The sequence below is a fragment of the Mytilus californianus genome, unplaced genomic scaffold (assembly GCF_021869535.1).
Source record: "Mytilus californianus isolate M0D057914Y unplaced genomic scaffold, xbMytCali1.0.p SCAF_4, whole genome shotgun sequence".
NCBI lineage: Eukaryota > Metazoa > Mollusca > Bivalvia > Mytilida > Mytilidae > Mytilus > Mytilus californianus.
This window is the reverse complement of record NW_026262690.1, coordinates 13,268,217-13,295,329: the sequence shown is the minus strand read 5'-3', so window position 1 is coordinate 13,295,329 and position 27,113 is coordinate 13,268,217. Positions and strand designations below refer to the sequence as shown.

Genomic DNA, 27,113 nt, shown 5'->3' with positions numbered 1-27,113 from the left:
GACTGAATGCGAATACGCATGGCGGGTGATGCATGTATTGGAGGAGATTCTTACACTGTCTTTGCCTAAGGTTTCGCTCCATTTGGAGTTCATGCGATTCCCTCAGATTTTGTTGAATTGGTTGCCTCGATTAGTCTCTTTTAAACCGATTTAAGAGATTTGGACATCGGTACACTACTGTCGCCTGTATACTTATATAAAAAGCCTGTTATCTTTGATAGTTTTTTACAACCACAATGTCGATACTACAACTGTTGGGAGATTCTTCCTTCCCCGAGGGTATGAATTGAAGTTCATGCGATTCCATCAGATTTTGTTGATTAGCTTGATTTTTGTCTTCTTAACCGATTTACGAGATTTGAAGATCGGTAAAATACTGCCTTTATATTAAATCAAAAGCCTGTTATCCTTGATGTTTTATACATATACAATAACTGGGTCGAATTCACTGCAGTTGGAAGATTCGTCCCGGAGCGTATCCAAAGCCCAGTAGTCAGCTCTTTTGTGCTGACAAGAATGTACAAGAATCATTGATACTGACATTTTCTGTTAATTTACAGTTTATAAAACTTTATAATATTTTGAAACAATGAGATTTCTCTACCCTCAGGTCTAGACGGCCGAAGCCAGAATTGGCACAGATGGTTTTTGATTTTTTGTTTTGTTTTCAAGGGTGTTTCTTCGTAATTCATTTAGCCTTTTTAATTTTTTTAATTTGAACACCACTGGTGAGTCCAGACGATCCTGGCGTTTAACTAAAGTTAAAGAACGTTATCTTTTGATGAGTTTTATTATATGTGATTAAGAAACTTACAACTCTGATGACTGTGCTTCCTTCGACTGAAGAAATTAGTTAAAATCTATAAATTCTGTTTAATAATTAACAATCATGTTAATTAGCGCTTTTTACAAGAATACTGAATTATAGGTCTCTCTTATTACTGTGTTACAGATGTCTTTTTTCATAGATGTGTGTAAATACCTATTTATCCAAAAGAATTACCCAGGTTATATTTTACTTTCAAACTCCTAACAGACGATATATATATTTAAGTAACTATGATTCATGATTAATGATGATAATTATAAATAGGCCAAGTTTTCGAGTAAAACCGCTTTTAGAAATTTGATTTGATAATTAACTAATGAAGATCGTATTCATATCATCATTGTCATTTCCAACCATAGATGAATATATATGGATGAAACGTTATCGTTTAATTGTTCAGGAAACAGAGGATATCAGTAAGAAGAAATGTTTAGATTTCCTTGATATTTTATTGACTGCCAAAGACGATGACGGCAAAGGACTAACAGAACAAGAAATTAGAAATGAAGTCGACACATTTCTATTTGAAGGTATTTTATATTTCCATTTTATAAAGAATTTTACCTATACCAGTAACAAGTGCATATAAAAAAAAAACTTTCATGTGTATTGTTCTTTATGGACTTAAATGTAAGCTCATGCACAGATACAAAGATACGGACTAAATATGAAAAATAAGATATAGCACAAACATAAAAATAACCTGTTAAAAAAGAGCTACATATAGGCGTCCATAAATATAAAATGTTCATGCAATGACAAGCTCTAACCACTGGAAGTTAAAAACAATTATAAAAAAAATTGAAGTTTTTACATTTGCCGTGCAACCACTTCCTGTTTACAGTTAGTTTGAAAATTTTCAACACTCCCTGTACATGGAAAATGTTTGACTCATTTTTGTATAGAAAGAAATGCTTTTATATTTGGTTTGCAGCTTACAATGTTAAGTTGTAGCGTGTAAGCAATCTTTACATCTGTCTTGAAGCCACGTGTTTGCCGATAGCTTGAAATTTTACAAAGCATTGTTCAAGGAAAATATTCGTCAAAGTTTTCTTGGCTTCAATGAAATGGCATTTTCAGATATTACTTCAGTATACTTGTTACCTAAATCAATTGCATGGGGAGGCGCAGCCAGACATTTCGTTGGTTTTGTTATATTACCATTAAGTTCGAAAAATAATGTTATATTACTATTAAATTTGAAAAATAATTTAGCAAATTCAAGCTGTCAGATTGAAAATATTATATTTCGATAGAACATAACATTTATCTTATCATCAATTAAAAAGTATTGAGTCTTTAGTATTCTATATTGTGTATTGTATATTGTGTATTCTATATTGTGTATTGTATACTGATGTTTGTCATTTGATCGGTTTTTTTCAGTTTTTGCCATTGCATTGTCAGTTTGTTTTCGAATATGGTTTAAATTTAAGTCATCATTTAATCATTTATTGTAAACAGATTGTTTTGTTATTGTTTGTTATTTTGTTTGAAATCAGGTCATGATACAACTGCAAGTGCATTATCCTGGACTTTATACTCATTGTCAAAGGAAAAGGAATATCAAAACAAATGTCAAGAAGAAGTAGATTCTGTACTCAGTAGCAATAACTTTGTCAATTGGTAGGTGTTTTATATTACAAATGACAATTCGAATAATAATTGATTTAATTATAAAAAGTAAAATCACAAAAATACTGAACTCCGAGGAAAATTCAATCGGAAAGTCCCTAATCACATGGCAAAATCAAATGATTTGTACTATGTTTGTCCAAGGATGTGTAAATACATGAATTTGACCTAAAGGGACCTGATATTCTGAATATTGCTTGGCATTCTTTCATTGATTATGACCACCTGCAGGTCCACCTGCTCGACTTTTACATGCCAACATGATTATATTATAAAATGTGGACCCTAATCATGGAAGGCAAAACTTTTGGGTTTTCATAATCAGCAAATTCAACAAAATATGTTAAACACCAATATTTATCATTTTCTTGATATATCTGACTTTAGACTCTCGGAAAATGTAAATATTATTTATAGCCAAAATTACATCTATAATGTATAAGGAAGATTTGCTGAAATTTCGAAAAGTTGTTCCAAATACGGCTAAGGCAATGTATGGCTGGGGTAGAAAAAAAACCTTAGTACTTCGAATAAATCAACATTTTATAAACAGTAAATTTACAGAAAAAGAACGTATCAATGATATGTCATGTCAACACAACAGTACTAACTACTGTGATACAATCGGGGACGACATGTCAACACAACAGTACTAAGTACTGTGATACCCTCGGGGACGACATGTCAACACAACAGTACTAACTACTGTGATACCCTCGTAGACGACATGTCAACACAACAGTACTAACTACTGTGATACCCTCGGGGACGACATGCCAACACAACAGTACTAACTACTGTGATACCTTCGGGGATGACATGCCAACACAACAGTACTAACTACTGTGATACCCTCGGAGATGACATGCCAACACAACAGTACTAACTACTGTGATACCTTCGGGGACGACATGTCAACACAACAGTACTAACTACTGTGATACCCTCGGGGACGACATGCCAACACAACAGTACTAACTACTGTGATACCCTCGGGGACGACATGCCAACACAACAGTACTAACTACTGTGATACCCTCGGAGATGACATGCCAACACAACAGTACTAACTACTGTGATACCTTCGGGGACGACATGTCAACACAACAGTACTAACTACTGTGATACCCTCGGGGACGACATGCCAACACAACAGTACTAACTACTGTGATACCCTCGGGAACGACATGCCAACACAACAGTACTAACTACTGTGATACTCTCGGAGATGACATGCCAACACAACAGTACTAACTACTGGGATACCCTCGGGGACGACATGCCAACACAACAGTACTAACTACTGTGATACTCTCGGAGATGACATGCCAACACAACAGTACTAACTACTGGGATACCCTCGGGGACGACATGTCAACACAACAGTACTAACTACTGTGATACCCTCGGGGACGACATGCCAACACAACAGTACTAACTACTGTGATACCCTCGGGGACGACATGCCAACACAACAGTACTAACTACTGTGATACTATCGGAGATGACATGCCAACACAACAGTACTAACTACTGTGATACCTTCGGGGATGACATGCCAACACAACTACTAACTACTGTTATACCATCGGGGACGACATGCCAACCATCAGCGATATCGACCCAGTGGTTGTAAAAACTTGATTTTTCGTTCAGTTGTCTTATTCATTGACATACCTATGTCTCCCCTTTTAAGTTGAACACAGAAGAGTCTCGCCTATATCCCACAACTAGTTCGTTTTCAATAAACAAGAAGTATAAAGACTTTTTACACAGTTGTGCTTTAATGATAATGTTTTACAGGGAAGATTTGTCCAAGTTAGAGTACCTTACTATGTGTATCAAGGAAGGGATGAGGCTTCACAGTCCTGTACCATTCATACAAAGACGTAGTACCAAAGAAGTAGAAATTGATGGTTTCCGATTTCCACCGGGAACAAACTTCTCAATAAGTCTAAGCTCTGTACATATTAATCCAACAGTCTGGAAAGTGCCAGACAAGTATGATCCGGAAAGATTTTCTAAGGAAAATATTATGAACAATAAAGGATATACTTATTCATTTGTGCCTTTTTCCGCTGGTCCAAGGTAAGTGTCTTTGTAAGGAATCTTATGAGTTTATAGCTCCAGTCGATGATCTAATCAAAAGTTGGTTATGCGACCTTTTTACATAAAAGAGAGGTTTTCTGATACTAAAAATTTCATTTGTTTGTTTTCAGTTTAATCGGGAGTTTGAATATTTACTTACTTAATGATACTTAATGATGTTTTCCGGTACAGGATCCTCACGGTTCCTCTTCACCAGACTCATATATTGAATTGTTATCTCTATTATTTCTGTTGCTGCTTCCGGTTATTTCAGCTCGATAATCAGAATAATAGATTTCTTCGCATTCCCAGTAATTATCTAATCTATTTTTAAATGCATTTATAGATGGCGCTTTTGTTACTTTATCTGGTAACTTGTTCCATAATTTGGCAATTCTTACTGCAAAGCGGTTTTTCCTCAGACTTGTTTTAAATCTTTGGTGAATAATTGTGTTGCTATTAACTCTTGTGCTATGCCTATTTTCGGTGTTTGAAATTAATTTGAGAAATGTACTAGTTTCTGGATCATATTTTCCGTTAAGTATCTTATATGTCTCAATCATGTCCCCTCGGACCCTTCTATATGACAATGTTTTTTCAGTCTTTCCGGGTAACTTACTTGTTGAATCCAGGTATCTGGCGTGTTGCCCTTTTTTGTACATTTTCAAATTTGTCAATGAATTTCTTTTTGAAAGGTGCCCATACTGAACTGGCATAGTCTAAGTGTGTTCTCACTAATGTTTTATACAGTGGTATGAAGATCTTTGCATTTAAATTTTTAAATGTTCTTCTGATTGCCGCAAAGATTGAATTAGCTTTGTTCACTTTTTCACATATGTGTTTTTCAAAGGTTAAATCTTCATCTATAACTACTCCTTCTCTTCTTTGCATTTGATAATATCATGACCTAATAGATTATAAGTTATGCTATTATCTCTTACCCCTCTACTTATATTTATATATTTATATTTTTCTGGGTGGAATTTCAATAGCCATGTATCACTCCATTGCTCAAGATTTTTTAGGTCGTTTTTTAGTATAACCTGGTCTGATTTGTTCTCAATAATTTTGAAGATTTTGGTGTCGTCCACAAATAAGTAGGCATCAGATGTGACGCAGTCAGGCAAGTCGTCTATGTATAGAACAAATAACAGGGGGCCTAGTACTGAGCCTTGGGGTATTCCAGATGTTAATCTTTCCACTTAGATGTTTCCCTATTCACTGAAACTCGTTGTTTTCTATCAGACAGAAAATTAGTTATCCAGTCTAGGATTGGATTTATTATCCCAAATTTCTCAATTTTCTATACGAGTCGCCTGTGTGGTACTTTATCGAAGGCTTTCATGAAATCTGTGTATATGCAATCAACCTCATGGCCATTATCTATAGCTTCTGTCCATTTATCTATTACCTCTAATAGTTGTAGTGTTGTCGATCTTCCAGAAATAAAACCGTATTGCTTGTTTGAAAATAATTTATTTTCTTTCATATAGCTAATTATATGTTCTCTTATAATTTTCTCCATTATTTTGCAAATCACCGATGCGAGACTAACTGGTCTATAATTTTTTGCTTGTGATTTATTCCCTTTTTTGAAGATTGCACTAACTAGGGCGTTTTTCCAATCCTTTGGGACTACTTTTTGTGCTAATGATTGTCTAAAAATGATGCCTAGTGGTTCAGCTATACCTTCTTTGACTTCAGACAACTAGAAAATGCATACATTTTAGAATGTATGTGTTTGTTCTCTTCTACTCATTTTAATAATTCAGTTCATGGAAATATTAGATATATTCAAATTAAGTAATGAGATACTTTTTCACTGTTAATTTATCTGTATAGTGGTGGTCTAAGATTCATCTACATTCACATTGGACTTCTCAAGCCACATAATACCAGAGATTTCACCCATAATATCATCTACAACACAGAATCCAACAACTACATACTTGTGTTCGTAAATTAATTGTCACAGACCACCTCAAACTCTTACTACATCAGTAGAACAAATCCCGCTACAGACGTGTCCGTTAATTCAATACTCGTCAATAGATAACCAAAAGAAAATCTATCCAAACAATTTCATACGACAAAGACGGCCCAAAGATCAAAATATAGGACATAATAAACCACAGAAAAAAATGCGTCTATATGATATAACCCAAACAAGCTTCCAGTAGAAGGATTTCTTGACGGATGATGCATGCAGGAGATACTGATCCTGTCGACTCGACCGTATTGCTTATTTTGAAGTTCATGCAATTTCCCCTGTTTTGATTATTTACCTTGATTTGTCTCTTCTCAATCGATATGTGAGATTTGAACATCGTTAAATTACTGTCTCCTGAATTTATGATTGTCCTATTGTAAAAAAAAACCAAGCATACATAAATGTGGTATAATTACCAGTATATGTTTACAACAGAAAATATTTGAAGGTATAGATTTACTACAACGTAGAGTAATTAAGGCATTACTGTTATTGTTCATTTACCATTTGATATGTATTGATAATCTCTTTACCAGGAACTGTATAGGACAGAACTTTGCTATGAATGAAGAGAAGACAGTTCTAACAAGAATATTAAAGCGGTAAGACCATCTGCACTCAAATACAGGGGAACAAATTTTGAAAAAAATATGTGGAATCAAGGAAATGCAATAAGTCTTAACATTTTTAATTTATAAAGAGTAAATTGCAAAAAATACTTTTAGTGGAACGAAATTAACATTGGGAAAGAACACGATGAAGCAAATATTCTCAGTTTGTCCCAGTACCAACCGTTTAACAATAAATGTAGGAAAGTTCGTTCATGAAAATCTATACGTAAATATCTGTTTTTGTGTTGACCACACTTTCACAGTTCCATGTTCACACTCAATAATCTTCTTTAAATATTTCACAAATGCATTACATGTACATGTATTTCACATGATCGGTTTTACTTGTTGAACTAATTTCGACTCGACGATCGATCATACTTGAATAATTATTTTGTTCTTCTCCTGACATCAACCCTAGTTTTTTTTTAATTTAAAGGGGTTCGTGTTGCTCTTGCTTAAGTTGAAGTGTTGGTCTAAGTGCGTTTTAATTTTCAATGTCTGTGTTGTTAATACCGGTAACAGACTTGTAAATCCATTGTCATTTTCAAAATTTCACATTCGGCCATGTTTCTGAGTTAGAAAACATCTGTTGTTGTCTTTGTGTCGGTGTTTTTGCGATGGCGTTGCCATTTTTTCACTGACTTATGAGTTTGAATATCTGTTTGGCATCTTCCGCCTTTCTTTAATAAGAGAAGGGGTTTCAGGATAATCAATCCAGAAAGTTTTATGTGGTTACAAAGAAATGCATTGATTCGATAACATACCTTTAAAGATCAAAGTAACAAAAAAAATACAACTTTGTGAGAAAGGGATGTTCAGATAATAGTTCTAGAACCTTGCATAGGATTTGGACCTTACTTGCACATACTGTCGCATATAATCGGGTGAAAACCATTTTTGGTTATTAGGATACTATGTAAAGGTCATTTTTAATAAAATTAACCAAAGTAAGTGCAGAAAATGGGTTTTCTGTTGATAATCCCAGGATATTACATTGGATTGCAACATAATTTGGATAAATGGCATCAGGGAGATCCATATTAATTGTTTCGGTTGACCCTGTCTGAAGTTTGTAATAAGCAGGGTAAATAATACTTATTTCGTATAGTCTTCTTTTGTAAAATGTTCTTACATGTTTTATTGATGATGTTTCTGATTATGTTGCTTGTTTTTATATATTATTTACTTTCGGATCATTGTTGTAAACCTTTATTTCCCCTTTCCCCAAATGTGACCTACCGAATTAGACTTATCACCAGGTTTGTATTAACATGAGCAACACGACTAGTGCCACATGTGGAGCAGGATCTGCTTACCCATCCGGAGCTTCAGAGATCACCCCCAGTTTTTGGTGGGGTTCGTGTTGCTCAGACTTTAGTTTTCTATGTTGTGTTTAGTGTACTGTGGTTTGACTGTTTTCTTTTTCTTTTTTAGCCATGGTGTTGTCAGTTTATTTTCGACTTATGAGTTTGAATGTCCCCTCGGTATCTTTCGCCTCTCTTTTGTTCCTTTTTATTTTATGGTCTTTCACCATATATATTTTTGCTCATAATTTCCTTCTATATCATGTCATACTTTTCGTAGTTCTGATTAACAAGTTTAAATGTTGCAATGCAATTGTTTTTTACAAAGCAGATCATGTGGTGACATCTAGATGTCTGTTTTCTTATGTTGTTGGCTGAATTGTACTATCATATCTACTTTTCACTCCATATAACCATAAATTAATGATAATGAATTAATTGCAGGTATGAATTGACAGTTGATCCAAATCATACAGTAGAAAGAATAGGAGCTGCGGTCAGAAGAGCTAAAAATGGGATAAAAATGTTTGCCAAAAGACGGTGATTACATCTGATGAATTCAACCCAAAGACACAGAAATACTGTATAACCAATTAAAATTACAACATTTGAAATGGAAACAAAATATGAAGTCATCATTATAAGATCCATTGACTTAATTTGTGATAATTAAATTATGATTATAAAAAGATATCACGTCAACTATTTTAGATATCTTGAAACAACTTTCGACACAATCAATTTAACTCATTGGATATTTCCCCCTCTTTTTTAAACCACCGTTGTTTCATTTGCAGTGTGTGCATTTTACCGACATTTTATTTTGAATAAACAAGTACAAAAAGGAAGCAAAATTGTGGTACTCGTTCTTTTTTCGTCTTGTTGATTCAAATTTTACTATATCCTAGTTTTATTAACATCTCCTTTATTGAACACATTTGTGCCAAGATTCCTTGCCTCGCTAAAATAGAGATTTTTTTCTATTGTAAATGAATCGTTATTCTTGCTTATTTTTAAAGTATATAAGAAACCATGCAAATTTATATTTACCTCATCTTTGCTAACTCAAGGGTTGAGGTCCAATCCACTTTCTTTAAGAGGAGATTAACGTGCTGTTATCGGCATCGGCAGCGTCAATAATTTATTAGTTTATAAGTACTATAGGTCAGTTTAAGAGGAACCACTAGTAGTTGGTCAATGATATTTGGTATGCATTTGTATATTACATTTCCATACAGATTGTTTGACACCGCCCCCTCAGTGATAGTCTATAGATTTTTGAGTTTTTGCATAGTTTACTTTTTAAAGTTTATGTTTATGTCAGTTTAAGGGTAACCACTTATGTTAAGTCAATGGTATTTGGTTTGAAATTGTATAAGCACTGGCATATCGCATATCTCTGGTGTGAAATTGTTTTAGCACTGGCATATCGCATATCTCTGGTGTGAAATTGTTTTAGCACTGGCATATCTCATTTCCAAGGATAGTATTTGGCCCTGTACCTTCAGTCATGGTTCATTGTCTTTTTGTTTTGCATAGTTTACATGTTAATTTATTGCCGTTTTAATTCCAACGTTTGCATTATTATTCTATCAAAATGATATACAGGCGAGACATATCTCTGTCAACAGTATTTTTTTTTTTATAAATATGGAATTTTAGAGAAATTTTGAAGAAAAAAAAAATGAAATACATACAACCGCCACTTAAACATTCAGCATAATAAAAAGACTTTACTTATACATTTAATAAAACAAAATTTCAAAAAGTATTTACATAATCAGTAAATTTGTACAAATGCTGTTTTCGGTATAGGCAGAGATGCATGGTTTGTTTTTCTCTGATACTATAAGAAATATTGTACATTGGACTTTGATCTAGTTGAACGGTGGTCACTCTTATGAAAATATATCATCTGAGTCTCAGACAGTGATAATTCACTGTCACATTCCAACAAAAAGCATTGAGGTTTTAATCTAATCAAAATACTATGCTTAGTGGAGAATGCAACACTGAAAATCAGTAGATAGATTACTGAAAGGAGTGTGCGAGATAAATGGTGTTAAGATCAAAATGCATTTGATTATTTTTAGATTTTATAGATAGATATTTCTTTTCTAGAAAGTCATGACATGTTGTGCTAACTATTTACTATGAACTGAAGTTAGTTAAGAAATAAATAGATTATAGTATAACATAGTATATAGTATAACAAAGTTTATACTATAGTGCATCTCTCTCTCTCTCCGATTGATCCTTTTTTTAAAATATTATACATTATACTGATCTTAATTTTCTGTGTATAAATTTGAGGCAGTAGTTTTCATATCTCAGAAATGAAAGAAAAAAGCAATACTGGTTGAGTCAACAGGGTAATCGTCTCTTACATGCCTAATCTACCATTCGAATCTACACTCAGTCATAAGGTGTTTTAATTTCGTTTCTGTAGATATTTCACCATGTCTATTACATCAACTAATATAATAAAACTAACTGGAATTGCTACAAAGAGTGTTGCCGACCATCCTATTGCTTTAGATTCAGGCCTTTTGTCATCTATAGAATTCTTTTTCTGAATTACACTGGACAGCGATTTCTTGTTAACGCTTATATTTCCCTTTACGTTATCTTCAAAGTCTTTCTGAACCAAGTTTTCAACTTTTGTTTCCGAAATGTTAGCTCCATCAAGAAAGTGCCATTTCTTGTTTATTTTCCGCATAGAACATTTACAGTAAAGAACTTTTGGTCGTGTTTCGACTTCCTTCTCTACAAATGAACAAATTACAATTTTATTGGTATGCAAAACTATAAGCTTTCTTTCCTTGATAGCAATTTTTCTGTAACACTACGTTATGAAAAAAATAATAATCGAATGACTATTTATTGTATGTATATTATGGACATGAAAATAATGAATGACCCTTAAAACGTGTAGTAGAATCGTTACAGATTATGTTTTATATATTTTGGGTATTCATTGATTTCATACCCATAAACTAAAACTAAATACTGAACAACACGAACCCCACCAAAGACCGGGTGACATCAGGTGCTCAGGAAGGGTAGACCTGATCCACGTGTGGCACCTGTCGTGTTGCTCATGTTAGTACAAACCCGACGATAAGTCTAAGTCGGTTTTCACAATGACTTTCGAGGAAAAGAGGACTTGATTGGGCTCACGACAATTGTCATCTGTGAAACATATATTTCACAACGTTCAATCAACTCGTCATGGCGTCCGTAAAATTTTCGAAGGAACGACTTTAATTTCGCCATCTGGAACTCTTTTAATAGCTTCGTTATAAGCAGCAACCCTCTATCATGGAAATTATGATAGCAAATACAATCTCTGGAATATCGTATCAACTGGGAAATATATAATTCCATACGCAGGCGCAAACACAATAATGAAGCACTTTAATTTATAGCATGATAATAGTAAGCTGACTTATAAGCATGATAATAGTAAGCTAATTTATAAGGATGATAGTAGTAAGCTGATTTATAAGCATGATAATAGTAAGCTGATTTATAAGTATGATAAGCTATGTATTAAAGCAGGAAGCAAATAAACAAACGTAAACCAACTGAAGAATAATTAGGAAGCAGGTAAAATGCATAAAAGGAAAGATAGGATATTATTTGAATAGGTAAAAAATTAACCAAATATATTGATAGTCTGCGCAAACTGTGCACTTCGGTCATTTCAATTTCAAGACTTTAAAACATTTTTAAACTGACTGAAATTTGCAACTTTTCTAAGATAATCAAGTAGATAACTCCATAAAACAGCAGCTGTATATTTGAAAGAATTCTTACCGTAAGTTGGTGCTCCAACCATTTGTATATCTACAATGTTAGAATATCTGAAATTATATTTGACCAGAACTTTTGTATACATTTGCACTACATGTAACATTTATAAAAGGACGGGTAGGTTTGCATGTTTTACCCGCGAAACATAAATTTAAGGAAACTAACGTTTCACAATTACATTTGGTTCACACAGGCACTTGTCTCAGAAAAAAATTTCCTATATACCTAAAAAAAGAATTTTTTTTCTGAGACAAATGCCTGTGTTGGTTCATTATTCGATGTGGATGGCCGTTTGGATGGAAATCCACATCAGATTCAATTTGCTGGTTTTTCTGATATATTTTTACGGTTTTGTTCGTAAGGTTTTCTTTAAATTGAAAATTTTATAAGTTGCCGTTTTTATTTGCGGCCTGGTCATGTTGTTTATCATATTCAATATATATGTCGTGATATTTTGCACAATACGTTTTATATGGAAAGAAAGGAAACTGCTCTACACACGGCTGTCAATGATTGTTAACAAACTATTTTAGGTAAAGTTCAACAAGTCTACGTTTAACCCAGTCAGATGTAAATATTTTAAATGAGTAAATACAAATGTGAGTAAGTAAATTAAGACGGAAACAAAGTATATCATATAAGGACAATAGCAAATCCACTGAAGGACCAAGGCTTGTGTCATAATGTGAGTGTGTGTGTTTGTTTTGTTTAGGTTGAGCGAGCACGAGAGCGTTTGTCTGTGTGCAATAACATTAACGTTACCAATTTTACTGCATCAGATGCGCATTTCGACAATTAATGTCTCTTCAGGGATGTGGCATATCTTTATTACATGGATATGTTAAACACGAACATTAAACCGAAAGGGCATTTAGATACTTTACTTGATTGAATATAATTGAAAATCCAAAATCATTAAATCAAAGCCAATAAGTAAATTCCATTAATTGAGTAATTACTGAAAGTTTTATTGGAATCACAGCCTTTCGTTAAGGATGGGTTTACTATCCCGTTATTTTTCATCTTTCGTTATGGAAAAATAAAAAATTAACTTTGGATAAAAGTAAATTAACAGCCTCAGGTCATAATTTAAAACCACAAAGTACCGCATCTTCAGAAAGGTTAAAAACATTGTGTATTTTTGCAGAAATAAAATTCCATTTTTAATCTTGTGTAAACTTTCAGGACAGGAAAATATCTATTGTTTATTTCTATTGTAGGAAGTGCATGTATCATCCGGTGATATCATGATTTGTACTTATAATTTGAATATAACGAGAAGTTTGGTAGTTAAAACTTTATTTAGACAGAAAACTAACGACGCAAATAGTATACTTCTAGAGGTCAACATACAGATTTGCAAGTACAAATTACTTTAGAAAACAAAATATGGTATATTATTTTTATATAACTTACACTGTTGACAGATGACTTTATGTAGATTTAAACAGTTTCTAGTCCTGAAAAAAGAGCCAGCAGAAACGACACAATTTTTTATTTTTCCTAAACATTCTAAAGACCACAACGTATTCCATCCTGCCATGCATTTCGGTTCTTCGTTGGCCCATTTGGTCCACGTAACTGTGTAATTGTCTAGCCATTTGTGTTTTTGAATGTTTTCGTTCCATACCATACCAATCCAATAACCAGTGTTATTACTGAAATATTTATAGTTATACTTCATCTAATAAACATTAAACTTTTATAAACAAGACAGTTTTACTATTACTTTGCAGTTATACAGATTATACATGTATAACAATCTTGATGTGCCAGTAGAATCTATATCCTCGTATTATATATATACGTGTGTGTGTGTGTGTGTATAAGTATGTGTATTTGTACTTGGAGCTCAGTTTTGATTACTGCTGGTGCGTGGATACATGATACCAATATGGTATTTGTCATTGTTTGCATTATATATTCAATTTCTATGTATTTACCACATATCTAACATATCTGCGCAAATCTCACCTTGTCTTACAGTAAATTTACCAGCTCTGATACAACCCCTTATTTTACCATTTATCTAAAATCTCACCACAAGCTCCTGTGGTATTGGTCGCAGGTGATTGAGTACATGATACCATCATAGTATTTGTCATCAATTTCTATGACCATATATCTAACATACCTGCGCAAATCTCACTAGTCTTAAAGTAAATTTACCAACTCTGATACAACCCCTTATTTTACTACCCGTCTAAGAAACACACGACACAAGTGCCTGCAGTGTAGTCTTGATAGCGGATATAAAATGTAAATGAATTGGAAAGAGGTTTTGTAGAGCCTCTGTCAGACCCAACAACATAACGTTATTTGGAAAGACCCTTATATAACTAAAGTACCCAGTAAAGGGAATTAAGATTCGTTTCTTCATCTTTGGTTGATTTCTACAGAAAACACAAATCACACCTCACAACAACAAAATAATAACAGAAAAAATATCAGTGATGATCGTTATAATACTTGCATTCCATTTAGTTGAAGATACTGAATAATATCTTTTATAATCTCCAATCTACCTGCATCTTTGATCATTAAGATGTCCATGTTCCTCCCTTTACACAGTTGCAGTGCTTGGGTCCAATTCACAACTTCATTATCAAGCTGAATGTATTGGTATGACCATGTTCCAACCGTCCATAAAGTTTTCAAAGCCGGAGATGCTGTAATAATTTTTGTAACCTCGAGCTCTGTTGTTGTAGACAATTCCTCTGTAGGTGTGGCAGACGTTAACTTATTATTACTTGTTGTTATCACTGTAGATGACCTGTCTGTAACACAAAAGGGATGTTTTCAGGGACAAGTATAACACTAGATACATTAAAAAATTGAATTGTAGACATGTAATAGGCTTCCAAACCGAACATAATTCCATCATTGAAACCGTTTTTTTAACATTTAATTAATAATTGATGCTATGAATTGCACATAAAGAATGTGACAGGGTTAATATGTTTGTGAGGTTTTAACCCTCTCCTTAAATCAGTTGGATAAGGCTTAACTCATCATATCGGCATGTAGCACACGAGAAACATTGAAAAAAAATCCAACACAAGGAACCGATGTGGAAATGTCTTTCCACAATGAATCCCTATGTAAAAAGCGTCTATGATTTTGTTAGATAAATCAATTAAACAAGCCGTCCAACGCAAGCTTAAGAACCTTTTAGTAGCTGTCGATAACAGAGTCCGGTGGTTACAGAACTTAAGATGTAACTTGTCTATTGACGACTGATGCATAATGATAAGAAAAACTTCCATGGCTCTTCAAAAAGCCAGGGAAAAAGAAAAGTATAATCCGTTCAACTATTTGTGAGTTAAAAAGGTACAATAATTACCTTCTATAATGATTGTAAAATGATAGTTTTATCTGTTGCATTTGTACATATTTACTATAACACGATAAACTCACTGCTTTCACATAAAACATTACACACTCCATTACAATCCTTAGTTCTGAAATTAAAGGCCTGAGTAAAGGACACGCAGTTCCTTTCAATACCATTGCAGCGAATATCATTCGTTGGTTTCATACAAGAAGGGTTATTATTATACCATTGTGCCCAGGTAAGGGGTTCACCATCTTCCCACTCGTGACGTAATGTTTCTAGCTTCCAATAGAGTCCGATCCACATACATCGGCTTCCCCTTATATACAATACAAGATGGATGGAACGTTAAAATTAATATTCATATTGAAATGAGGACAAAATAATGAAAACCCCTACAAATTCAACAAAGCTAATATATTCATAAATGAATTGTGGAAACTAATTTTGTTATTTTTGTGTAATTCATAATTTCCAAAATGTTCCGCTAAAATATTGATTCATTCAGTTCAGTGACATTCAGGCCTTTTGCAAGAATCGAATGCTTGTTTTATCGGAGCGTAAAGGCGGTGATCGAAGCAATTATATTGGACTTTAAAAATGGCGATAGAAGCATTTTTATTGGAGCATAAAATCGGTGATCGAACATATATTTCGACAGAGCTGTTATATATTTCTGTATTTGTAAATGTTTTGACATCATAGGTTTGTCAGGAATCCAGTGACTGTATTTGTAAATGTTTTAACATCATGGGTTTGTCGGGAATTCAATGACTGTAGTAACTCTACAAAACAGTCAAAACGTTTATTAAGTCATAGCCTGTAAAGGGATGCTTCATGTGTTCGTCGTTTAAGTTGTGCGAAGACATGTTAAATGAGTAACAGTAAATTGTATATCTTGCTGTATGTATCACAAAATTTTACAACTCTCAGCTTTCTAAATATTTTACCTAAAGTTTAGCTTCATGAAAACCATGTATAAATTATCCTGAATTATTAACTTTGTACATGCCAATTTTCAACCCATGTCTAAAGTCTTGTAGTGAAACATGAAGTTCCGGGAATCATCTACTGCACAAGTAAATTTGGGCTCAAAATGGTAACAATATATTTCTCATTCAGCGAAAGTTTTATTCGTGTTATATCATTTGCTAGTTTTGGAAAACAACTACAGCAAAGCGCTATGTTTTATCAGAGTAGTACTACTGAGGCCCCTCATGGGGGGTGTCCAAGTAATCACATAATCACAAATTTTTTGCCAATATAATCACATAATCATTAATTATTTTTTTAAACAAGATAATCAAATAATCAAAAATACAGTCCTAGATTATCAAATAATCAAATAATCAGGAAATATTTGGTCTGGTAATCAAATAATCACCATAAAAATGGCCAAGTAATCACATAATCAAAACCCCCATGAGTGACATCTGTAGTATACAATGGATATCATGTACAACTGCCCATTTATGTTGTCTTTCCAAATAACATTAGAGGCCTTATTGTCCGTATTTAGAACTTTGTATTAAACTTTGTATGCTATTGAAGTTACCCCGATGTTTATATTTCAAAATCAAAATCATCACTTTTCTTTCTTTTAAATAGAATCATATTATATTTACGACAATGTGATGGTATTATACTTACATGTCAATACCGCCGAGGTAATCCTTCACTGAGTTATAGATAAGTACAGATTTTATTGTTGCAATATTCATATCTAATGAGTTACATAGAGGTAAAGCTTCGTCAGAACGGACTCCTTCCAAGGTTTCATGTAAATGGTAGGAAATATTTCTATTGCTTGAGTCAAACAACGTTGTAGTCGTCTTGGTGGTGGTTTCTGTGGTTGTCATTGGAACAACGGTCGAAGGAGTTGTTAAAGCAGATACTGTTATTGTCACAATATCAGGGTCATCTGTTAAAGAAATAAATACCACAGCAGCTTACAGGTCAAAAGTATTATAAAATATGAAAATGGTATAATTGCCAATGAGACAACAATCAACCAGAGACTAAAGAACATGGATGTAAGCAACTATAAGGTCACCTACGGCCTTCAACGATGAGCAAAACCCACACTGTATATATATATATATATAAATATATATATATGTGTAGTAAGCTTTAAAAGGCCCCGACATAAAGCTGTATCTTACCGTTAAAAAAGACTATTGCATTTTTATTATGAATGTACTTGGAGGTAAACCCTAGTAAAATTGATATTGTAATAAAATTGTTATTTACCAAGACATACAGACTGTGAGATACCAAGTGGAAGTTATATTATTAATCACTTAATGTATTGTAATTCTATTTGAATATGTGTTGTTATCATATGAGTATTAACTAAATGTGTTAAAGAATTTGTGCTTTTGTTTTTTTATTTTTTTTTGTGTCCTAAAAAACAGCCCTTGATATAAGAATATACTCAATATTTGTAACACTCAATCAACATTACAGTTTTGAGCTACCTTAAAGCACTTTATAATTAGATACATGTTAAAAATCCTGACATTTATATTGGTATTCTAGAGTTAGATAGGCTGTACGGTGACAACATCTACGTCAGGTGGTCTCTGATGGAAAGTTTTCTCGTTGAAATAATACAAAATCTTCTTATTTTATACTAATTGTTTTTTCTACATTTTCTTATGCCCATTAGAGTTTTGTGTTTTTCCAACGTTATCTTAAATAAAATAAGGAGATGTGGTATGATTGCAATGAGACAGCTATCCACCAAAATTCAAATGAATTGAATGGAAGCAATTATAGGCAACCGTGCGGTTTAACAATGAGAAAAACCCATACCGTATAGTCGGCTAAAAAAACCGACATGAAAAATGTCCCATCAGAGTTAAGTGTTTTTCCTACGTTACAGTATGACCATCAGAGATTTTCCTGCGTTTTCTTATGCCCATAAAAGTTCAGCGTTTTTTTTTTCAACGTTATATGCCTGTTAGAGTTAAATGCTTTTCCTACGTTATCTTATGCCCATTAGAGTTAAGTATTTTTCCTTTGTATTCTTATGCCCATAAGAATTAAGAACCTTTTCTACGTTAATCTTATGCCCGTTAGAGTTAATTGCCTTTCCTAAGTTATCTTATGCCCGTTAGAGTTAATTGCCTTTACTAAGTTATCTTATGCCCGTTAGAGTTAATTGCCTTTACTAAGTTATCTTATGCCCGATAGATTTAAAAGTGTTTTTCCTACGTAATTATATTTTCATGGATAATAAGTGTTTTTCCTTAGTTATATTATGCCCATGAGAGTTAAGTGTTTTTCCTTAGTTATATTATGCCCATGAGAGTTAAGTGTTTTTCCTTAGTTATATTATGCCCATGAGAGTTAAGTGTTTTTCCTTAGTTATATTATGCCCATGAGAGTTAAGTGTTTTTCCTTAGTTATATTATGCCCATGAGAGTTAAGTGTTTTTCCTTAGTTATATTATGTCCATGAGAGTTAAGTGTTTTTCCTTAGTTATATTATGTCCATGAGAGTTAAGTGTTTTTCCTTAGTTATATTATGCCCATGAGAGTTAAGTGTTTTTCCTTAGTTATATTATGCCCATGAGAGTTAAGTGTTTTTCCTTAGTTATATTATGCCCATGAGAGTTAAGTGTTTTTCCTTAGTTATATTATGTCCATGAGAGTTAAGTGTTTTTCCTTAGTTATATTATGTCCATGAGAGTTAAGTGTTTTTCCTTAGTTATATTATGCCCATGAGAGTTAAGTGTTTTTCCTTAGTTATATTATGCCCATGAGAGTTAAGTGTTTTTCCTTAGTTATATTATGCCCATGAGAGTTAAGTGTTTTTCCTTAGTTATATTATGCCCATGAGAGTTAAGTGTTTTTCCTTAGTTATATTATGCCCATGAGAGTTAAGTGTTTTTCCTTAGTTATATTATGCCCATGAGAGTTAAGTGTTTTTCCTTAGTTATATTATGTCCATGAGAGTTAAGTGTTTTTCCTTAGTTATATTATGCCCATGAGAGTTAAGTGTTTTTCCTTAGTTATATTATGCCCATGAGAGTTAAGTGTTTTTCCTTAGTTATATTATGTCCATGAGAGTTAAGTGTTTTTCCTTAGTTATATTATGCCCATGAGAGTTAAGGGTTTTTCCTACGTACTCTTATGTCCATTAGATTTCAGAGATTTTCCTACGTTATTATTTAAAAGTGATTTTGCGACGTTACCCTATGTCCATTAGAGTTAAATGCCTTTCCTACCATTATATTATGTCCTTGAGAGTTAAGTGTTTTTCCTTAGTTATATTATGCCCATGAGAGTTAAGTGTTTTTCCTTAGTTATATTATGCCCATGAGAGTTAAGTGTTTTTCCTTAGTTATATTATGCCCATGAGAGTTAAGTGTTTTTCCTTAGTTATATTATGCCCATGAGAGTTAAGTGTTTTTCCTTAGTTATATTATGTCCATGAGAGTTAAGTGTTTTTCCTTAGTTATATTATGCCCATGAGAGTTAAGTGTTTTTCCTTAGTTATATTATGCCCATGAGAGTTAAGGGTTTTTCCTACGTACTCTTATGTCCATTAGATTTCAGAGATTTTCCTACGTTATTATTTAAAAGTGATTTTGCGACGTTACCCTATGTCCATTAGAGTTAAATGCCTTTCCTACCATTATATTATGTCCATGAGAGTTAAGTGTTTTTCCTACGTATTCTGATGCCCATGAGAGTTAAGTGTTTTTGCTATGTTATCTTATGCCCATTAGAGCTAATACATTTTCCTACGTTGTTATTAAGTGATTTTGCGACGTTACCTTATGCCCATTAGAGTTAATTGCCTTTCGTTATATTATGTCCATTAGATTTAAGTATTTGTCTAGGTTCTCTTATGGTTGTTACCTGTTATCTATTTCTTGCATGAAGAGATATTTCTCGTACCACACTGCACGGAGTGTGATACGAAAAAGTGATACGAAAACTGCGTTAATTTGATTGGCTTATCCAGCATCATGAGACGATATTACGACATTTCCATTGGCTATTCGTTAGGTCAGTAAGAGAAATATGTTTAACAACTCGTTAAAATTTGATATCGCTTGATATCAACTCTCGTTATTTGATTTAAATAGTAACAATAAACTCGCCATAGGCTCGTTTATTACATTATTATATTGAAATTAAATAACTCGAGTTGATATCAAGCGATATCCAATTCTCACTCGTTATGAAACCTATAATTATCGTATGTCCATTAAAGTAGAGTTTTTTCCCTACGTTATATTATGCCCGTTAGAGCTATGTGATTTCCTACGTTATCTTATGCCCATAAAAGTTGTGTTTTTCTACTTTATATTATGCTTTTAGAGTTAAGTGTTTTTTCCTACGTTATGTTATGCACGTTAGAGTTAATAGATTCTCCTACGCTATCTTATGCACGTTAGAGTTAAGTGTGTTCCTACGTTATGTTATGCACGTTAGAGTTAAGTGTGTTCCTACGTTATGTTATGCACGTTAGAGTTAAGTGATTTTCCTACGTTATGTTATGCACGTTAGAGTTAAGTGATTTTCCTACGTTATGTTATGCACGTTAGAGTTAAGTGTTTTTTCCTACGTTATGTTATGCACGTTAGAGTTAATAGATTCTCCTACGCTATCTTATGCACGTTAGAGTTAAGTGTGTTCCTACGTTATGTTATGCACGTTAGAGTTAATAGATTCTCCTACGCTATCTTATGCACGTTAGAGTTAAGTGTGTTCCTACGTTATGTTATGCACGTTAGAGTTAAGTGTGTTCCTACGTTATGTTATGCACGTTAGAGTTAAGTGTGTTCCTACGTTATGTTATGCACGTTAGAGTTAAGTGTGTTCCTACGTTATGTTATGCACGTTAGAGTTAAGTGTGTTCCTACGTTATGTTATGCACGTTAGAGTTAAGTGATTTTCCTACGTTATGTTATGCACTTTAGAGTTAAGTGATTTTCCTACGTTATGTTATGCACGTTAGAGTTAAGTGATTTTCCTACGTTATGTTATGCATGTTAGAGTTAAGTGATTTTCCTACGTTATGTTATGCACGTTAGAGTTAAGTGATTTTCCTACGTTATGTTATGCACGTTAGAGTTAAGTGATTTTCCTACGTTATGTTATGCACGTTAGAGTTAATTGCCTTTCCTAAGTTATCTAGATTACGTAAATCGGTTTATATGTACATAAGTTGACAGCCTAACATGTTGACAGGTCGACAGGTTGACACTAGAAAGGTCGAAGTGTGATAGTAGACAGGTTAACAAGTTTTAAGGTCGACAGGTTGACAAGTCAACAGGTTGACAGGTTGACAAGTGTTTAGGTCGACAGATTGACATGTGTAATGGTTAACAGGTTGACAGGTTGACAGGTTTAATTTTAAAATTCAGTTTATTAAGCTTTTTAGTAAGTCTTGACTTATAAATGTCTACCTGTCGACTGTCAACCTGTTAACCATTATTACAGTTTTCATTTCTCACCGTCAAATTGTCAACCTGTCGACTTGTCGTCCTGTCTACCAGTCACCAATAATACTAATTTACACTATATAAATTCTTTCAAATTGTCAACCTGTCGACTTGTCAACCATAACTTCAATTTTAACTAATATATTAGATTTTCAACTTGCCAACTTGTCAACCTGTCAACCTGTCGACCAGTCAACCATAAAAATATTTACATTTTTAACATTGTCAACTTATCGACTTCTCAACCTGCCAACCAGTCAACCATGAAAATATTTATTGGCTGTTGCCTGTCCTGTGATGTAGATTTTGCTGTTGGGTTAATATTTTTAGTTTTTTTTTCATATGGTTAATTTTCCAATTTTTTATTAAAATTTCCAAATGCACGAATGCAAAGAATTAAAATTGTAATATTGTATGACAGATATTTAAAGTTCGCGACAAAAATATTTTATTAGTGGCGGATCCAGGATAGGCCGTAAAGGGCGAGCGCCCTCCACTTTTTAATCTCATGTTTCTCATTATTTAGTAAAATTTTTATCATAAAATCGTCCAAAATTGTTTTCGCGTAACTCCACTCGGCGGTATATCTTTACTTTTCTGGAATAACGTCTCCCCTTTCAAAAATCTTGGATCCACCCCTAATTATTTAAAGCATATATTCATACATTGTTTCTGGCACAGTGCCATGCAAACCTTCTGGTTGCAAGAGTAGGTAAGAAAACTTGACTTATTAGGCAGTGTTGGGTTCATTGCAACACAATGTTCTTCTCCCTGCAGACAGTTCCGATCACTTCCGGTTTCACAATTAGGTTCACTTGTAGCCCATGGTATGTTCTCTGTAACTCCACCATCCAGCCATTTGAACACGGTTTCATTTGGTCTGTATAGCATGCCAATCCATAAACACTCTGTGAGGCTAATTAAATCGAAAATTACATGGCCTTTTAAAAACAAAACTGACGATTAAAAACCCAAAATTGACAATCAATAGAAGTGGATGAGGATTCAATCAGACAGCAACCAAAACGAAGCAAAAAAACCCAACTTATCTAGTCTAAGAGTACGCAATACATAAAAAAACAGGTGTCTATACAACATGTCATCGTTAAAATCGGTCCAAAGTAAAAGAAAATTTGTAAATAGATTTAACAGGGAAGAAGAATAGCCATTAACAACAAATTCCTAAATGACAAAAGCTTTCAAGATGAATAAAACGAGATGTAAAGTATACGTCAATGAGACAGCAACTCAACAATAAATATAGCATAAAACATATTGATGAAACCGTACAGTCTTTATCAATAAACAGGTGACTATACAGTTTGTCTTAAATCATCCTGAAAAGGCAACTACTTACTGGGACAGACACATGACCATATATACTAATATTTGGAAGAAAGAAGCGTTTTAAAACTTATAGCATGTTAACAACGCGGGAATCCTACGGTCAAGATTTGTAGTTCCAAGATCTTCTAAACAAAAAGAAAATTTCCATTTGTATGGTAAATGAGAGGTTAGGACCAAATCAATTCTTCAAGGAAAACAGCTATGCAAGTAATAAAACAATGATAGATCTAGAACATTTTAGCTTAGAATAACATGTACATTAACAAAAAATAGAAAATATTTTTCTTCTACTGGTTTAGGAAAATTGTGCGACATATAGATAGATGCAAATAATACAGTTTACAAAAGACTATGTTTATGATGATAGCCAACTATACAACTCTCCTCAAAGGACACAGGCGTTGGCTGAAAATCATGTATAACCTAATAATCAATGTTGTAATTTATATTACTTATGAAATACGGTAACTTTGTTATAATGTTCATTAAAAGTTAAGCCGATGTAGAATGGATATAGAAACATACTTTACGTTTACTGAATCTATAAACCTGAACTCATTTTCACCACCTTAAACAAAACCGACTCGTTGGTCTCGTGGTATCGTGTACGCTTCGTGGGTTCGAACCCCGACCGGGTCAAACCAAACACTTTGAAATTGGTATTTACTGCATCTCCACTAAGCACGCAGCATTAAGGAGTAAAAGTAAAGACTGGTCAGCTCGGAATCAGAATAATGAGTCTGGTTAAGGTGATATGTCTTTCTGCGACTGCTACCTTGTGAACTAGCACGTTAAAAATCCGACTCAGCGTGTCGGTCTTGTACAAATCATGTTTAATATTCGTATTACATTAACATGTTCTCGTCCTGAATACGTATTCAATTTGCCATCCATGATCATCATCACATCATTAAACATTTGACCACAGGCCTGAGGGACATATATGTAGAAATCATAAATTTGTAAAAACATCTTCAAAAAGAGGGAGAAGGTCCGTGCCGTTCAATCTTTAACTTATGGACTTGTTTGTCGTTCGACATTTTTCTTTTTGGTCATTTTGTCTGTTTTTCTTCTACTTTTTTATTGCTGACTACTTGTTTTTTTCTCACCCTTCTCGAAAATATTGGGAAATGGCATCACGTAACAGTGCAGCAACTTCGCGCTTTCATGTCCGTCCTCGTCAATATATCAATGAGATGTACACGACTTCATTCAAACAACCAAATAAGATTGATTATTGGCTGCTGAATGTCTAGTGGCAAATATTCCAAGCATGTTCAGGAAGGGAATAAATTAACAATAAATAGGTCATATAATAGAGGCCATCCGGGCGGGATAAAGGTCGGGGAAATTTTGACTGCCGCTAAAAACTGAGGGTTTATTGGGTAGGGAAAGAAATGTTACTTTACAACAGGCCACCTAATGACCCATAAAAAGAGTTCTTGTAATGTTTCTTAACGTGCACAGAGCGTGGCACTACTTTTTCACGAGGCATCGAATTTTACGTTCACATTCTGACCGGACGTGGCTGCGTACTTGTATATCGCGCACAGCCAAACGGGCGTCCCACTTTGGCAAGGTTTTACTGCTGGCTGGAAGAAGACCAAAGTGACCATATTTCTATTCCTAAGTTACCGTGGGGGACAACCATCACAACGTTTTGTACGCGTAAAAATAGTTTTACTAACTATTTCATTTAATTTCATATTCTCAATAAAACACATAATTATTGCCGATAAAAGAATAATGGCATTTAATTGTTGTTTGTAAATTCAATTAAATACTTGAGAAACTCTATGACCAAAAGAGACTCTCAAACAACTCACTTTTCATAATCTTTCACAATTTTCTTTAGTTTGGCGTCAGATTTATAAGATTTGATAAGGGCTAGTTCCTTGGCATTTTGTTGGCAGAAAATACGAGCTTCTTCCCAATCTAAGTCGGCTTCTATCACTTTATACGTCCACGAGACAGACTCAGTAGTCACAATATAACACCCTGAAAGTTAAATACAGACTCAGTAGTCACAATATAACACCCTGAAAGTTAAACACAGACTCAGTAGTCACAATATAACACCATGAAAGTTAAACACAGACTCAGTAGTTACAATATAACACCATGAAAGTTAAACACAGACTCAGTAGTCACAATATAACACCATGAAAGTTAAACACAGACTCAGTAGTCACAATATAACACGCTGAAAGTTAAACACAGAAACACAGACTCAGTAGTCACATTATAAATAACATAACCCCCCCCTCCATGAAAAAAACAAAAATCAGAAACAGAAACAAAAAACCCACGAAAAACTAAAAAAAAAACAATATATATAAACAAGTCTAAATTGAAAACAACGTTCAAACCTATGATTGCGTTGGATAAAAACCGCTATTTTTATACGTGTGCATGCAAAACAAATTTCTTGGTAGAGGGGTCTAAATACAGCACAAACAACATTTTCCAAAAGACCAAATGAGTGAAAAAGTATATTTTAACAAAACGCATTTGACTAGCAGGTCGAACAACTGATGTTCTTAAACCCTGATGATTGCCATTGGCGATTGCCAAATAAACGGATCACAAGATGTAACAAAATAGATCTTATAATTAATTTATTACCAAACAGAAAACAATAAACTTGCGGAAAAGATGGTATACCGCAAACATGAGGTGCAAAAATTTGTACACCATATCCGGATTTCGACAATTAATGTCTCTTCAGTGATGTTAGGAATCGAAACGGTATTTGGAAGGCCATATAATTTACCTCAATTTAGGATAGACTCTTGAATTTTGAAAGAGTCAAAATAGAATGAACGGATCATATAAACCCGAAGGAAAATATAATACAAGCCCAAACGAAAAATTACAAACAAGTCTAAATTAAAAACAACGTTCAAACCTATGAATGCGTTGGATAAAAACCGCTATTTTTATACGTGTGCATGCAAAACAAATTTCTTGGTAGAGGGGTCTAAATACAGCACAAACAACATTTTCCAAAAGACCAAATGAGTGAAAAAGTATATTTTAACAAAACGCATTTGACTAGCAGGTCGAACAACTGATGTTCTTAAACCCTGATGATTGCCATTGGCGATTGCCAAATAAACGGATCACAAGATGTAACAAAATAGATCTTATAATTAATTTATTACCAAACAGAAAACAATAAACTTGCGGAAAAGATGGTATACCGCAAACATGAGGTGCAAAAATTTGTACACCATATCCGGATTTCGACAATTAATGTCTCTTCAGTGATGTTAGGAATCGAAACGGTATTTGGAAGGCCATATAATTTACCTCAATTTAGGATAGACTCTTGAATTTTGAAAGAGTCAAAATAGAATGAACGGATCATATAAACCCGAAGGAAAATATAATACAAGCCCAAACGAAAAATTACAAACAAGTCTAAATTAAAAACAACGTTCAAACCTATGAATGCGTTGGATAAAAACCGCTATTTTTATACGTGTGCATGCAAAACAAATTTCTTGGTAGAGGGTACAGCACAAACAACATTTTCCAAAAGACCAAATGAGTGAAAAAGTATATTTTAACAAAACGCATTTGACTAGCAGGTCGAACAACTGATGTTCTTAAACCCTGATGACTGCCATTGGCGATTGCCAAATAAACGGATCACAAGATGTAACAAAATAGATCTTATTATTAATTTATTAC

General features: G+C 33.6%; 2 protein-coding genes across 3 annotated transcripts in view; one reads left to right on the top strand and one right to left on the bottom strand.

Annotated features, from left to right (window-relative positions):
* Nucleotides 1-9,316, top strand: part of LOC127737496 (cytochrome P450 4F1-like) — a 36,572-nt gene extending 27,256 nt beyond the window's left edge. Inside the window, exons 7-11 of the mRNA XM_052248227.1 lie at nt 1,230-1,359; nt 2,332-2,455; nt 4,268-4,552; nt 7,079-7,144; nt 8,905-9,316. Coding sequence (XP_052104187.1) covers nt 1,230-1,359; nt 2,332-2,455; nt 4,268-4,552; nt 7,079-7,144; nt 8,905-9,004 — 705 coding nt within the window. The 3' untranslated portion in view covers nt 9,005-9,316. The remainder of the gene's footprint in view (nt 1-1,229; nt 1,360-2,331; nt 2,456-4,267; nt 4,553-7,078; nt 7,145-8,904) is intronic.
* A 96-nt stretch (nt 9,317-9,412) lies between these two features.
* On the bottom strand, nt 9,413-17,696 carry LOC127737497 (uncharacterized). 2 transcript variants are annotated; one of them, XR_007999593.1, is made up of 6 exons: nt 17,261-17,696; nt 15,694-15,929; nt 14,802-15,053; nt 13,693-13,934; nt 12,280-12,309; nt 9,413-11,226 (listed from the first exon to the last, which is right to left on the bottom strand). XR_007999593.1 is itself a non-coding variant. In XM_052248228.1 (4 exons), exons 1-4 carry the CDS (start codon nt 17,467-17,469, stop codon nt 13,870-13,872), a joined length of 762 nt encoding a protein of 253 aa, XP_052104188.1. In that variant the 5' UTR covers nt 17,470-17,696; the 3' UTR covers nt 13,196-13,869. The 2 variants fall into 2 exon arrangements, 1 of the variants encoding a protein (XP_052104188.1); XM_052248228.1 differs by lacking the exons at nt 9,413-11,226; nt 12,280-12,309 and having other exon boundaries at nt 13,196-13,934.
* Between the last annotated feature and the right edge of the window lie 9,417 nt (nt 17,697-27,113).